Raw genomic sequence first — 16,376 nt, 5'->3', positions numbered from 1 at the left:
AGACTACAACCACGCTCATAGCTCTGTGAGGCTGTACTCAGGCACTGCTGTGCTTTGGGCTAAATGCTAATGCTAGCATGTCAACATGCTCACAATGACAATATTCAGCAGGTGTTATGTTCACCATCTTCACTGTCTTATTTTAGCCTGTCCGCATGCTATCATTTGCTAAATAGGACTAAATACATAGTACAGCTGAGGCTAATGAAAATGCCATTTGTTTTTCAGGTATTTGGACATAAATCATTTCATATATATATATTATTGACCTGATGATGGCACTAGAGGAAAAGTCAGGGGATCAGTGAAATGACTTGAATATGTGTACCACATTTGATGATAGTCCAATCCAATAGTTATTGAGACAGTAAAATATAATCAACCTAATGCTGATGCTAGAGCAAAAGTCAGGGGATCACCAAGATCATAAGGGGTTATCCTCTAAGGGCCATGAATGTCTGTACAAAATCTCATGGCATTATATCCAATAGTTGCTAAGATATTTCAGTCTGGGCCACAGTTGTGAACCAACAGATTGGCATTGCCATCCATGAGCAATAACAATACTAATGTGTATTGTTTTTAAAAACTAATTAAAATAAAATAGCGGAGACAATGACAGTTATCAAGTTTCAGCTCTAGTTAAACTGCACTACAATGAGACCTTCGTGTTTAAAACAGTGCACAATTGTAGATTCAGAGATTTAAACAAAAGCAAATATGCTGCATGTTTTCACAGATGTGAACCTGACAGTTTGCTTTGCATGAGAGATGTTTCATTTATCACAGAGTGGACACATAGGCACAATGGACATCGAGCTGTTGGGCCGAGATCAATCCCTGGACCCCACCTACTGTATGGAGGCTGCACAACAGATGAAAGGGGTGAAAGGGCCTTAACAGACACGCTCCAAGTACATCTGGAGAAGTCGACTTTTCAAGCCTCCAGTCCCCAAAGCCTGACAGACCTGGCACATAAACACCACCTGTGCTAATCCACTGGCCTGTTTCCTACAGGCAACATGAGAGGATATTTCACCATGTCAAGCCATGTATTTGTGAGATTTATTTAAATGCTTTAGCTTCAGAACCACATAAATGCAGGAATATGTGGCAATTATTTGTGATTACATGCTCATTGAGGCTATCTTAGTGATGTGTATTCATTACCATGGTCTAAACCCCTTTTTGCAATTCCAAGAACCACACAGCCAGATGAGGAATGTGTCGGCTGAACATGCAAACAGATGGGGGAGAAAGTCTTTGTGCTACATGTGTATTACATATCAGTTAGAAAAATAAATCTGCAGAGGCTGGGAGGGCAGAATTGCCTGTAAATGAGTATTTTATATGAGATGAGGAAAGCAGAGAAGAGGCTTTTGGATGGCTGAGAGAGTTGGTGAGTCAGGTAATGAGCCCCCTGGAACACTGAAGGAGAAACACTTCTCTAAGCAGGGGAAATCCAAGGAGTAAAACAGGCTGGGTGTTGGAGAGAACACAAAGCAGCAGATCCTAGCACCCATCAAGAGATGATCAGGGGATGGTAAAAAATATTTTCCAACTTAATGAAGTGACTATTTCCACAGGAAACATTGCTATCAGCTTTGAACACTCTCTCAACAGCATTAAACTGTTTTTCATTTATAGCCCATCATGATTGTTGATTGTTTCCCTGTGAAACATATATCCAAGAACCACACTGTATGCCACAATACTGAGGCGCCTTCTTTTCAAGCTGGAATCTGAATGTGTTTTCACACTGACAAATTAAATAGGATCCAGGCCTATCAGGGTATGGGAACGGCACCATAATCATGGCAGAGCGCCATAAAGAGTGCTGCTGCTGTCACTTCTGTACAAACAGTAAAACATCACTACTGCACTGTGTCTATCTTTGTGTGGCAAACACTCTGCAGTTAAGTTAAACACTGTAATGGGGCGACCTCCAGCCCACCACGTAGAACGTGCGCCCCCTTAAACAATAAAGCCATAAAAAAATATCTTTTAAAAAAACTCAAAAAATTGTGTGTAATAGACTCATGAAACTGCTGTCCGGTAAAAACGTTGTTTCTCCAAGTCCAGTTTTTATAAAGGTAAAAGTTAATAACCTTATTAAAGTTTACAGGATGTGCTTTTGAACATACCCAAAAGGATTAATCAGCATAAAGCTTGTAAGACTTTCGCACAATGAGAATTACTTTTTTCAGCCATACTAGCTTGGTCCACCACTTTGGTCCAGTTGGAAATTACTCAACAATTGGATTAAATGGATTGGCATAAAATATGGTACAGACATTCATGATTCTCAGACGATGAATCTTAAAGACTTTGCTGCTTCCCTCACTTTTCCTCTAGTGTCAGCATGAGGTTGCTTTTTGTGGTTTTGTAGTGAGTAAAATTTGAAAACCATTGGATGGACAGCCATAATTTGATGCATAGCACCAAGTAGCACCATCATCAGGTCAACATTTTCATTTGTTCAATAATATGACCAAATACTGGCAAAACTCACGATTTCCTTAAGCCTCAGCTGCACTTCATGTTTTGTGCCAATTAGCAAATGCTGGCATGCCAACAGGTAAAAACAAGAACATCACAAACTAACAACATCACACCTGCTCAATATCAGCAACGTTCAACATTCATTGTTTGCATGTTAGCATGCGGACATTACCATTTAGCTCATAGCACTGCATTAGAGCTGCTAGTGTAGTTTTTAATTTGTAATTTATGTTTCAATATGGAAATTTCCACTTCAATATACAAAGAATAGCATGACAATAGTATTCATTGATTATTACTTACAGAAAATCAATATTAGTTTTGACAATGAACAAAGTCATCTATCCACTGGATCATAAACTCTGACTGCGAAAGAATCCTGTCAATCACTTGTACTTGTGGTATTCACTAAGTTTCAATGCTCAGAACTTCAAATGTCATCATCAGACATTTGGACCACTTAAATTGTGAATAAGTGATTGACAGTGTGTGGGATTTTCGGTTCTTTAAGTGTTGTAGATTAAATTATTGAAAGACTAACTCGCTAGTTAAAGATAATTAAGACATTAACTGAAAATGAAAATGATCACCAGGTGTAGACCTAAGCAGCATTCTGTACTGAACTATACTGTAATGTTTCGACTACTCTACTCTAACCCACTAGTGCCAAACTATCGTCTGCAGTAGGTAGTTTTTTTTATCAGCCCTATCTAACATTAGATTTTATCTCAGCAGGGTGTCGTTGGTGAATGAAAGTATTCAGTTAGACAGCCAGACATTGGCCTAGAGAGATGTCCTGACCTAAAAGTGCCCTCATAACTACTGCCCTGTCTTGTTCAGGTCATCATTATCGTACAGACCACAGTGGATGGGGTAAGAAAACACCATAGTTATATTGACAAAGTCATTAAAGTGCTTGTAAAAAACTCTTGTAAAAAGCTTTACAAGACTGGCCAAGCCCCGTCAAATGACCCTGTGCTGTATGAATCCTGACCCTGAGAGTCAAGTTCAGTTGAGTTGGTTACTCTTCAGGTCTCAAGCAAGCCATGGACTGGCTGAGAGGTCGTACCAGTACAGTGGAGATTAATCTCAGGGCAGCCTTATAGCTGACAGAATGACAGGGATTAAAAAGCTCGTTTCTCTTTTCTGTCACATTCTATGTTCCGTAACTACAGCAGTGAAGATATCTGCCTAAACATATGACTCTGGAAATCAGAAAAAAATGTAACTCCGTCCTGTAATGTAGGCAGAGAGTTGCCTCTAAACTAATTGTAGCTACTATTTGTCATTTGATGTTGGTCTTCGTTGCTGACAACTTTTTAAAACCGTGTCAACATGCTGGAAATGCTGGTTTTCCAGAATGAAAGTTTGGAATCAATCTAACATGTACTGACACGCCCTCATGAACACTGTAAAATAAGTTCTCATGTACAGGATGTCCTCAGACTGACCTGTTTTGCATAGACTGATGGAAACACAATATACGTCAGGTCTCAGCTGTGGAACATGCTAATGGTAACCACACTTAAATATCCATATGTCTGTTTGTGCGGGTGCCAGCAGCACAGATACCAGTGCTTTTCTCTCCATGTCTGTCAGCAGCACGAACCAAAGCAGATTACCTCACTCTCACCTAATCAGGGGAGATGAGAACATCGCTAGGTCATGAGAACCGGGTTAACCTCGCTTAACTTGAGAGAGGGAGGAAAAGAAAATGGCAAAGACAGTGACGTGATGATTTTGATTTTGCATAGGTAGGCAGTTATCCAAGTAGGACATCGGAGAAGTAGGGCTACCCCTACAATTTCTGAGACATTTATGAGCATGACTGTTGGGTATGGGCACATCATCCTCTGCTCCAATGTGGCAGTCATTTTCTGACATTGACCCTATATTGGCACATGACAAAGATGTTAATTACCTAAAATGATCTGTGTTGGTGTCTGCAATCTGTTTCGATGCATCATGTTGTCTATTCAAATCCCAAAAGCTCATAATAGTTCCAGTATACTGTAAAGAACAAAGCACTGCTGGTTGCAGCTCCTGCACATCAAGTTAGTTTGCACTGTCTCAACTCCTCCGTGTTGGTTCAAGCCACAGTGACTGGCATCCTGTCCTTTCTACGGTCTGTGATTATATGTGTAAAAGGGGTTACTGTAATATGTATGTAAATTGAGCTTGTCAAAAGTGTGACAGGAATGTAGATAGTTGAGCCTTTATCTGTAACATGTCAGTCTACAGTCGTACAATCTCATGCCTCTTGATAATTCACTGCGGAATGAGAGGCTGAAATAAGTACAATCACTTGCATTGTGTGCATCCCGACTGTCTTTCCATTGTTCATTGTTCACATGATTTTTTTGTCAGCATGTGCATGCTGCTGCAATGTATACATTTACTGTACAGGTAAAGGCAGTGCCATTAAATGAGGTCAGTGCAAAGATGAAAGACAATTTCTAATTACACAAAGAGGATAAAAGTTAAAAATCTAATTTAATGCTAATAAAAGTGACACTGATGACATACAGCTCACTGTTTTGAATCTTGAAGCTGACATAGTACATAGTTTTAGTATTAGTTTTTACTCTAATGTGTTGATGTGTGATGTGTTGATGACAGATGAACTCTGTCTTATTTTCTCAAAATGAGTAACAAAAACTGGCATGGCTTTGTTTTCAATGCAAACTAACTTTTTTAAGTGTTAAAAAGTAAAGGGAAGACAATTTCTTACGAAAAAGAAAGAGTTTAATTCTTATTGCTGGGGCATATTTCTTTAATTTTTATAAGAAAACTTGTCTTTTAGGACTCATTTCTAGGGCTCTGACAAGATATCATTCCATGAGATCTCGCAATATTAAAATATGACGATATTTGTTATAGAGGATAAAAGTTGTCTCGGGTTATCAGTGTGTTAGTGGTAACGGCAACAGAGTGACAAATGAGACACTAACAATATATAAGCAGTGAGCACTGTAAGAAGATAGTGCCGTCAGCACCGTAACACAAACACAAACTCGTAACACGTGAGGCCCGCAGCTTCTTTAACATCAGGCTACAAGTTATAGTCACAGTGTCGGCACCTGGTCTCTGTCGTCTGCATCATTACAGTGCTTCATTAATGTGTCAACAGACACATGTGGCCAACAAACACACACTGACAAACAGAACGGCACACTCTTTCTTACACAGAGCAAAAAAAGCTGGTATTGTCTCTTTTTTTTGGGGGGGGGGGGGCTGTTTTGAGTTACAGTGGTGCAGTGCCATGCAGGCAATGAATAAGAGCGTGATCACACTATCCTTTTGGCCGCGGCCAAAACCGGTTTTTCAGCTAAAGTCTAGTACCTTTAAGTAGTGTGAGCGCACCCGCTCCGCGCTCAACTGGGGCCAGCTGGCCCTCCACGGCCCGCTTGAAATAGGTGGGCTTTAGCGGAGCCGTTTGCACATGTACGAGCACGAGCGTGCGCACGTGTACGAGCACGAGCCCTACGGCAGTAGCGTTATGTCCGCCTGTTCGGACTTGTAAATAGAAGGACGGACCATGCGCGGATATTTAACAGCAACAACAATGGTGGTGAAAGGTTCACGTTGTGTTTACTGCAGATTTGGTCGGATGAAAATATTCAAAAACAGTCGACAAGACGCACAAAAACTCTGAGGTCTATGGAAAGATTTGTAAACAAAGCCACACACGCGATCAATGCGTGTGACGTGTTACGGCGTGATGGCGTGTGGACAGCAAGAAGCATTGGCCGAGGCCCTGGCAGTGTGAGTACAAACGGGGCTGGGGCGCGGGGGGGAGAGGGAGGGGGGACAAGTACCCTAAAGTCCGGGTCGTGGTCCGGGAGGACAGTGTGATCACGCCCTTAATAAAGCAAGCTAGCCTTTGGTCCCCAGAAACAAACCCTCCAGGGCTGCTAAACCTTGAGCTTTCTTAAGGTGACACACCGGCCTGAGACGAAACTTCAAAACAAATCAATCACATTAAAGTAAACAAAAGCTTAACAGGTCCAACGGATCCGGACAGAAAGCAGCTGATAGGAGTTTAAAAAGGTGAGGGCACGGTTCACCCACAGAATACTAAAGAAAAAAGAAAGAAACCTTTCTCTTTGGCTGTCCCATGTAGGATCTGCTCCAGTTCTGTTAGTCATAACAAAGTTGTCACCTCAGGACCTTCATCAGTCAAGTTCAGCCAAACTAACAGATAAGCATCTGCACATGTTCATCATAATGAAAGACGTTTATGAACATGTCAAGAGCTATATATTTCAACCTATCACATTATTCAGTTAACCTCAAGACAAATTCAGTTCATCAAGCAGGCATAGTTCTTTATTTTAAGAGACAAGGTTTCAAAATGTAAAAAGTCTCTACAACAGTAAATGAAGGAATTGAAATGCCACATGAACACAGTTGATTTCATTTATTTGTCACGGACAGTGTTTAAAAAACATTGAGCTGAGGTGAGTTGAAGGAATCCAAAATTTATGCTTTTGCACAGGTGAATATTCAAGAATAACAGTGGTGTTATTCAATCTTTTCAGTATCAATGAATCCCCAGAGGGGACTAAAGGGAAGCCTATGATTGATGCCACAGAACTGTATTATCATCCCAAAAGGATAAACACACACACACACAACAAGCAGGTAGACATCACTGAGCGTGCAAGCCTTAAAGCTAAAAAGTAATACAAAGCTAATAAGACCAGAGAGAAAGAAACAACTTTCCGACAAGATGTATATGGTTTTAACTGAAGAGGTGCATGAATGGCATATTCAACACAACTGGGACAGCCAGAGTATTCTGCATATTTTACCATGCAGCGTACCTTGCAGATGTCACTCAGGGGTCAATGAAAATGCAGATGGTCAAGAAACAGGGTGTTTCTGTATCAGGAGTTTATACAAGAACCAATGGGATCATACAATATTTGACAATTAACCACGAATGTATTTAAAATTTTCTTTTTCTATGTGCGAAGAATAAAGTGCCCAAACTATTAACATGAACTGGAGACTGTGTGGCATGGACAGAAATTAAGCGTGTGTGTGTCTTTTTTTTACGTCCAGTTAGTGCAACCTGCCCCTGGTGTGGTGCACAAGTGTGTGTGTGTGTGTGTGTGTGTGTGTGTGTGTGTGTGTGTGTGTGTGTGTGTGTGTGTGTGTGTGTGTGTGTGTGTGTGTGTGTGTGTGTGTGTGTGTGTGTGTGTGTGTGTGTGTGTGTGTGTGTGTGTGTGTGTGTTTGTGTGTGTGTGTGAGTCTCACTGGTACGAAACGACATTGCATCACCTGGCATTTATTTTGTGGAACACAAGCGTATTAAGGCAGTTACACATGTCGCAGCTGCAGCAGTAAAACTGGACTCCAGGCTCCACCTAGACTGTTTTTTATTGTTAAAAAACAATAATATGATAGTTTAAATGTGTCTCACGGGGGAAATGGTTGCCAAATCAGGTCCTGCTATTAGAACCAATCAGCACCAGATTTAGGTCTGCACGCCTGCCAGAATTTAAGCCACTCATGCCAAACTCATGCCAAGTGCTGTTACTGAATCCTCTGCTCCTAGCCATTGTTTGGAAGCAGCAAAAAAGCGTGATTTCTACGTTGACAAGCTGAGCAATACAAAATGCACTCACACACACATGCACACACACACACACACACACACACACACACACACACACACACACACACACACACACACACACACACACACACACACACACACACACACACACACACACACACACACACACACACACACACATATCATACAGCTAAATCTGTGTGAGACAAAAACAAGGTACTACTCAATACCATGACAGAGTAAAGTGCCATGCCAACGAAGCTATATTAATATAATAACAATGTATCAAATGACAGTAAAAAAAACAATATGACAATGTGCTTGTCGTGATAAAGCCTCAGATTATCACCTCATCCTGCAGCTCCCTTCGACTTGATGGAGGTTTAGAGCAAGTTTCAGCTGGGAGTGCTGAGGGGGCTACAGCAGCCCCTAAAAAAAGACAATGAAATGTGGTTCCCGCTAACTTTCTCACCATTACAGTCTGAATAAAGGAACATAAGCTCAACATTGCTATGCTAAAATGTGTTCCCAAATATTTGTGGTAATAGTATTTTTTTTTAAGTAATAAAGGTTGTCTATTTTACAGATAACAGTTTATTTGTAAGTTAATATTTATGACTAGTAATCAAGGCTTGATGGCTATTACTATTGCTATACCAATATCTAAATTAGAAGGGACTTACCATGTGTGCACTTCCACGAAGTCGGGTGTTTGTTTGTTAATATGTTGTTGTTGGTCGGTTTTATTGTTGTTGTTGAAAGTCAGTGTGAAATAATCTAAAAACTTGAAAAGAAAAACTTCAATCTTCCATTACATGTGAGAATGTGTAGCAGTCTTTGAATGGATTGGTCAGCAAGACAATATAACATCCTAAGTTTATACATTGGCCTTTTTCAGAGCAGACATGTTAACTTCATTACACCATTGACACCTGTGCTTTTCCTACTTTGACACGTGAAAATGTCTTTTTCAAAATTCCATTGTGAGTTCATGATGTGACCCATACCGAATACAGTATCTGTTAGTAGTAGGGGTGGGGGATTCACTCATGGATCGTGATTATTTATGAACAATTTTAAAAATCTATTCTCTAAAGACTGAATTCAATGGCTTCATTTTCATCTATGTGGAGGAAGGAGGACTATTATTTTTTATAGTCTATGAGTATGTGACGGCACACTCATCTTCCACCAAAACAAGCCAAAGTGAGTTAACAGGAAATAGCTGACGGTATGTAAGTATGGTAAACATTACACTACAAACAGTAATAGGTAAAATGTTTTTTATCTTTCTTTTCTACTTTAAAGCAGACGCTCTGACGCAGTATGCGATTGTTGTACCTTTCTTTGCCTGTCTGCAAAAATTAAATAAAGAAATTTGAAAAATAAAAAAATAAAAATAAGATAATGCCTTTAATTAAACTGAAAGACACATGTTGCAACACAGTGTTTAACTTTCAGTTTAGTATGAGAGCTTTTCTGTGTTTTCCTCTCATTTACGGACGCTTTTATACTTTCTTCTTTTTTTTCCTCTCCTCACGCTTGTTGCTGTGCCTAACTTGTACGCTATGCTACCAACATTAGCTGCTCTGTTACGATAATGTAGGCTTAAAAGCATAATAAAGCATTAGTGTTTAACAGCAGTTTCAGCAGGTACTACCTGCGACACCAGGTGCACATTGTCACGATTAGTTCTTTTCAACACCACAAGCCAAGTTTAACATCCGTAAACTACAAAAAATGTTATAAGTGCTGCATTGGCTATAATTCAGTGCATCAACACTTGAGTCAAATGGAACCACGAAACAGCATAGCTCGAGACAAAACACCAGATCATCAAATTGCCCTTTCCACATAAATCTGTTTGTGGCCGATGATCTGTAATGTTTCTGCCGGCTCTTTGCAGCGACTAAGCGAGCAATGGGAGCCACACTGAGAAACAACACTACAAAGTGGTCACTGAGGTAACTTGTAAATGTTGAGCAAATAAAAAGCCTTTCTTTTATTCATCTTTAACGCCAAACATCTGAGGCACTTTGTCTCAACACTGTCGACCCACTCTACCTGCCATCTGGTTCCAGTTGGATGGAGAAGAAATTACAGACGAGGAAGGAGGTTCGGATCGAACATGTGTTTTGCACCTAACCCTCCCCACCTGGTTTTGTTCACACAAAGCTAACCACAAGCTGTGACCTACTCCACACCCAGAACCAGGCCGATGACCCAGTCTGTGTTATGTAGGAAGGTTACACTGCACACGCCACTGCATCTGGGACTCTGCCTGGTTAAAGCTGGCTAATGGGCCCCAGATCAGGGCTCACCAAGCACTAAGGCACAAGATCACGTTTCATTGGATGCAGATGCCTGCTTATGGATCTGGCATTATATTGGCAATGACATCATGAGCTCAACCTACTACTCAACCTTTTGATCTGGTTTGAGGGCTTGGTGATGTGACATAAGTGTTGCAAAGTGTACCAAAATAAATCTGAATGATGACCAATCACTATGTAGAGGGAGTTAGAGAGAAAAAAAATATTTGTGTGCCAGACTTCTGTATTACGTTTTTAACACAATCTTGAATCCAAATCTGATGATCACATTTGGAGATAGGGTTTAAATTAGTTCACTAAAACATTTAAAAAAAAGAAAAACACGGCAAAACATTTCAATTTTAACCTAGAGGCTACAATGTTCATTACACACATAAAAAAAGAGTTTGATGAAATAAACAAAAATAGTTAACCAGGCTCATTTTTAGACCCTAACCAGTAATGGAACTAAAAACTTAAAAGTTGTCTTGTGGGTGACACTAGAGGAAAGGTCACAGTGTCATTAACATCTCGAGGGTCCATCCTCTTGGGAGCACAAATGTACTTAGTCATTTTAATGGCAATGGTCTCATTATAAAAAATAAATTTGAGTAATGCCAATGATGAAACAAGAGGGAAGGTCTAAAGTCTAGTTTGTTTGACCAGTACGAGGGCAAATTACCCATGCATAGGCACGCCGAAGGGTTCGCGATGGTCTGATGCAGCGCTAAAGGACGGCACACATCAGTTAATCATTACAGCTTTGGATAGGACCCCACCTAAATGTAACTGGAAATAATCCTCTTGGGATCACGGTCGACATCAAGTTTCATGGTAGTTTTGGAGATTGGAGGCACACATCCTTAGGCCCTACTGCTAGCAGTGCAAAAGGTTTTTGAAGGTGAATAATCTAAAGCAGGGAAATGATGTCTTCCCAAATTCCCAAAGGGTGAATTTGAGACGAACGAAAAGACAGCTCTGAGCCGGTCACCATCAGAGTTCCACTAACACGCAAACAGAAGGTCAACAGTGTTGGTTAGCAGTTCCCTTCACTTCTGAAGACAGTGTTGGTAGCGGTAATGTGAGTGGATGGGTGATGCTGAGAGGTATGGATACACTCAGACACAGGCATAGCTCTTTTAAAAATCACAAAACTCTTCTCAACAGCTGCTCTGCATACTGTGCCCTAGCGATATCTATCTCATAGGGTCAGGGGTCACATTAAGCTTTTCCTGGCATATGGGAGGAATATTTCACAGCTGGATATGGCTGACTAGAAGAATGAATGAATAAATGGATGGATTGGAAATGACAGAGACACCTGATGCTAAATTCAAGGAGCTGTATAGGCAAGCAACTGTGCCCAAGGTCCTTCACTCATGCACAGTTCACTATATAGAGAATTCCATTGATGTACTGATGATCCAAAATGCTGCAAAATGCCATGAAAATAAACTAAGCAAACAAATTATAACATACATACAATAACAGCATGTGACTTAAACATCTACTAAAGCTATCGCTCCACTAAGGAAACTAAAAGTAGTGTGGAATGATCAGGGTTAGACAAATTTGTAGAAATGTGGTTACAGTTTGCACTAAATTTGGATGAAAACCTTTACCTTGCATGGCAGATCATACGAAAATCCATCTTCTCAGGCTTCAATGTGTTTGTGACCTAGACAGCGGGACTTGGACCAATCAGTATCTTGCGAGGAGCTACTGGCATCTAAGGGCGGGGTTTAGGTGTGTATGCTGGGCTTTTTTTCAAAACAACAAAGGCGGCTCCTAAAGAGGTTACCTTAGCTACTGCAATAGCATCAGTTTTATCAGTACTGGAGAGTTGTTCTTCATTGAGAGAAGAGCAAAGAAAATCACTGACAGTTTTTCTACCGAAGAGTTTGACGGACAGATAGTTCAACCAATTACCTGCCAGGTATTTTTGTGACTGTCCTTTTCCAGTTTACAATGTCAGCTTCTCTGATGGTTCTATGTAGGGCTGCAGCAACAAATTGATCTAATTAATTAAAAACAAATTAAAAAAATAGTTGTCTTAGTTGTCTTAAATATCTGATTTGAGAAACAGATTGCCTAAGTTACTTTCACATCCTTGTGTGATGATTTTTTTTAATATTAGTGATCTTGCCTTTTACATCAGCAATTATTAAAGAAAGAACAGTGTTAGTGAGTGTTGAGTCACATGTAATTGTAAACGTTTAAAAGAAGACATGAAGTCCTTTTAGTTTTCGGAATAAAATGCTGGAAATAATACATTTTTTCTTTTTTCATTGTATCAGATTAATAATTGATTAAACAAAATAATCTCATCTCATCTTCATCCGCTTATCCGGGGGTCGGGTCGCGGGGGCAGCAGCTTCGATTATCAAAAAAGATGTTAGTTGCAGCCCTAGTTCTATGTAACAAACTATTTAACGCATCAGATTATGGCTACTATGCAAGAAAGTACATGTATCCTCTTCAGACTTTTGTCAGATAGGAGTAAAGGTCTGTACAGAGGTATTTATTAAATCAGAGCTGGGTTGACAATGACCGTAGAAGAGATAAATCACCTGCAGAGGAATTTTAGAGGGTTAAATGGCATCGTGTAAAAGAGTACAGTTCATCAAACCTGTGTGAAAAGAAAATCTTTCTTGTACAGAATATGTGAATCATTGCAGTCGTAAAGGGTTCAAATATGAACTTGCACTACACATCATGAGGGCGGTTACTTGGCAGGTTTTCCTGTTCCCTCTTTCTCCTGCTCTGATCTTTAATCCCCCCCCTAAGCTACCTGAAAGAGATGCTACAGTTTACACAACAAGTGAAAACATGCATTCTGCTTAACAGCTACAACTTTGATACATCAGGCCAGTACATAGGCAATGTATTGCCAGATTGAAACTTGAAGGGTATATAAATGCAAGAATGGAGAGACCCTGCAGTTAGATTGGCAGTGACTGCAATTACAGTATGCATTACAGTACCATAATGTTGGAGGATGGATTTCTTTCCAAGTCACATGTAATCATTTCATCATTCATTTCATCGAGTCAGAATTGGTTAATCTTGCCAATATGGAAACAAATTCTTATAATAACAATAACTTATGGGTAACAGCCTGCACAGTCAGTAACGTGTACTCACTTTATTTAGTTTCAGTTTGTAGACGATGCCCGTCACTTATCTTCACCTGATAAAGGTCTACCTACCGAAATGGCATAACTAATACATGTTAAATGGCTGCATCCAGCGCTTTATAATTTGCTTATTATTCATGGAAACACACACACGCACACACACACACACACACACACAGAGCAACAAGCTCTCATGCAAGATGCTGGCCTGAGCAGAAGGAGCAATTTGGAATTTGGGGTTCAGTGCCAGGACATCTGGACATGTGAACAGGAGGAGCTGAGTATCTAACTGCCGGCCCTTAGATTAGTGAACAACCCGCTCTGCCTCCTCAGCCAAAAACTGACAATCTTAAATTGGCTTAGGATAAACTCACTATCACATATACTTATTGTATCTGCAGATATCATGAATTCCCAGATGAGCTCAGTTACATCTGGAAGAGGGCGAGATCTAACTGAGAAAACCCTAACAACAACAGAGTAATGCAAGAAGATTATCAGCAGTATTACATGCTTACACCATGAGCCTATAGTGACATCCAGAGAAAGTTTACACAAGGTGTTCACACTCTGCCATCTACAGTAACTCTCTGAAAACACACAGTGAAAATTCTGCATGCTGGGTTCAATCATCGCGCTCATCGGTCTAATCCAATCTCTCAGCTGGTTCCTTGCTTCCTGACATCTCTGTTTGTGTCTACCGAGTGCCTCAAACATACAGATGATAGTGACAAGGAAAAGTGATGAAACCCAAACTGGAAAATAAACAATGTGTGATGCAGTGGAATCCAGACATGACAGTCGGGCGCCTGGCAGAGCTCCAATTTAAGTTGAATTTCAACAGGTTAACAGGATTAAATAGTCCAGTTTAGAAAGACAATGTAAAGCTACAATGTGCAGACGGCTGTCTCAGCATCAGCAGTCCTAATAAAACAGGGGGATCCAGACACTGAATACACTGATGAGACAGCAGAGCTGGCTGTGGGAGATGGTGTTGTGATTAACTAGTCTGCTTGGCAGAATGAAAGCATTCCATGTGATTTAATAAGTGTGGATAGCTTTTGGCTTCGGTTTCCACATGTGTTTTATGTAGAATAAAGACATTTTGTGTGCATGATGTATTCAGCAAGTCAAAACATCTCTTTTGGGTCATGTGAAAAGGCAAACGTTTCAATCAAATTGTGTGTATTCCTCTAGACATCAGAGATAAAAAATGAAAAAAATTGGGCTCAAAATGATTTAAAGGGTTTGGCAACTTTGGACATGTCATTTTTGACAAAGGAAAGACAGCAGCGATAATATTAATTCAATACTGTTTATAGTCGCAAAGTGAATGACGCATTTTACAACATGAACAGCACATTAATTAATCACCTGAGATTTTGGTTTAAAATGCATGAGTAGACTGGTAACATTGAACAAATATAAGCAAGCTGTTAATTTGAATTAAGTGCACTATAACCATTTAAAATTTGTTTGTTTCTTCTTTGAGAGGCTTTTATAGCAATAAACAATTCATTAAAGGCAATTGCCTAAAGTAAAAAAAGAAAAAAATTCTTATTGTTTCATTGTGGTCTGAATTACGTCTTCACAGCCAAGTCTCACTCTACACTCTCAGCCGACACATGTTTTAGGTTCACTCACACCAAATGAAATGAAAATAGTTAGAGCGTCACAGTTGGACTGGCTGGAGCTGTGCTGGGTGTCTGGGAGGGGGCTGATGAGAGGTGGAAGATTTTCATCCGGACACAAACTGCACTAAACAAATGATGCAATGAGCTCCTGCTGATACAATCTGATTTAATACACCAGCCTGCTGTCATGGCAGGAGGTAAAAGAGACTTCACAGGTGATTTAGCTTTTGGTAATAGTGCACCAGCACACCTGGCATTACTGGGGCAAATACAATATACAGGGGATGGTAAAGAGAAGTAAAATACTGGGTGGCAGTAGCTCAGTCCATAGGTGACTTGGCTGGGAACCGTAGGGTTGCTGCCATGAAAGAAGTGTGGACTGGTGGCCGGACAGGTGCCAGTTCATCTCCTGGGCACTGCCGAGGTGCTGTTGAGCAAGGCACTGAACCCCCAACTGCTCGGGGCGCCGATCCATTGGAAGCCCCCTCGCTCTGACATCACTCCATTAAATGTTTATACGTCCTTTTTTTTCTGCATGTGTGTATTTCGGGCCTGTGTGTGTGTAATCTGAATAATATAATAACAGAGTGAAAAAAATGAATTTCCCCTTGCGGGATTAATAAAGTAATTATTTTGCTTCTTCTTCTTCTACTGTAACACAAGAATGTATCATTGTGTGGGCTCTCAAGAGAACAATAGTGTTTTTACACAGTGTTACTAACGGTAGATATTGGTGGATAGTTCAAGGTTTCAAAACTCTAAAGCCATGCAGCCTACATATATTTGGGTTCAAAGGCAAGCAAGCAACTAAGTTTGTCACTCTACTTAAAAGGGAATCTGATGTGGGCTTTAGTTTCGGTCTTGTGTGAATGTGAAGAGTGTGTCATAAAACATTCGAAAACGGAATTGAACAATGCTCTGAAGAGCCCCATTTCCACTGTTATACTGTACATGTAACATTAGCCGGTAAGGTTTTGAATATGTCGCACTTGTTAAACATAATGGAGTGAAACATAGTAGCACGTTGCGCTGAAGTTTGACGTCCCCCGTTAAGAGTCTCCAGAGGCGTAACACCACTCTTACCTGTCTGCAGCATCCCGGAACCGGACTCGCCTCCAAAATCCACCGGGGCCTCGTCAGGTGAGGCGGTGCTCGACGTCATGAGCGCGAGGAGGCACAGTGTCCATTTTAACAACCAGCGCAACAT

At 40.4% G+C, this 16,376-nt stretch overlaps 1 protein-coding gene across 1 annotated transcript in view; it reads right to left on the bottom strand.

Moving 5' to 3' along the window:
* Nucleotides 1–16,376, bottom strand: part of LOC310958735 (uncharacterized protein) — a gene marked incomplete at its 5' end in the record, with an annotated part of 106,037 nt that extends 89,661 nt beyond the window's left edge. Inside the window, one exon of the mRNA XM_083929814.1 lies at nt 16,253–16,376. Coding sequence (XP_083785940.1) covers nt 16,253–16,376 — 124 coding nt within the window. The remainder of the gene's footprint in view (nt 1–16,252) is intronic.

This window comes from Echiichthys vipera (genome assembly GCF_963691815.1).
Source record: "Echiichthys vipera genome assembly, chromosome: 16".
Lineage (NCBI taxonomy): Eukaryota > Metazoa > Chordata > Actinopteri > Perciformes > Trachinidae > Echiichthys > Echiichthys vipera.
The sequence above is the reverse complement of the archived record's forward strand: the minus strand, read 5'-3'. Positions and strand labels throughout refer to the sequence as shown.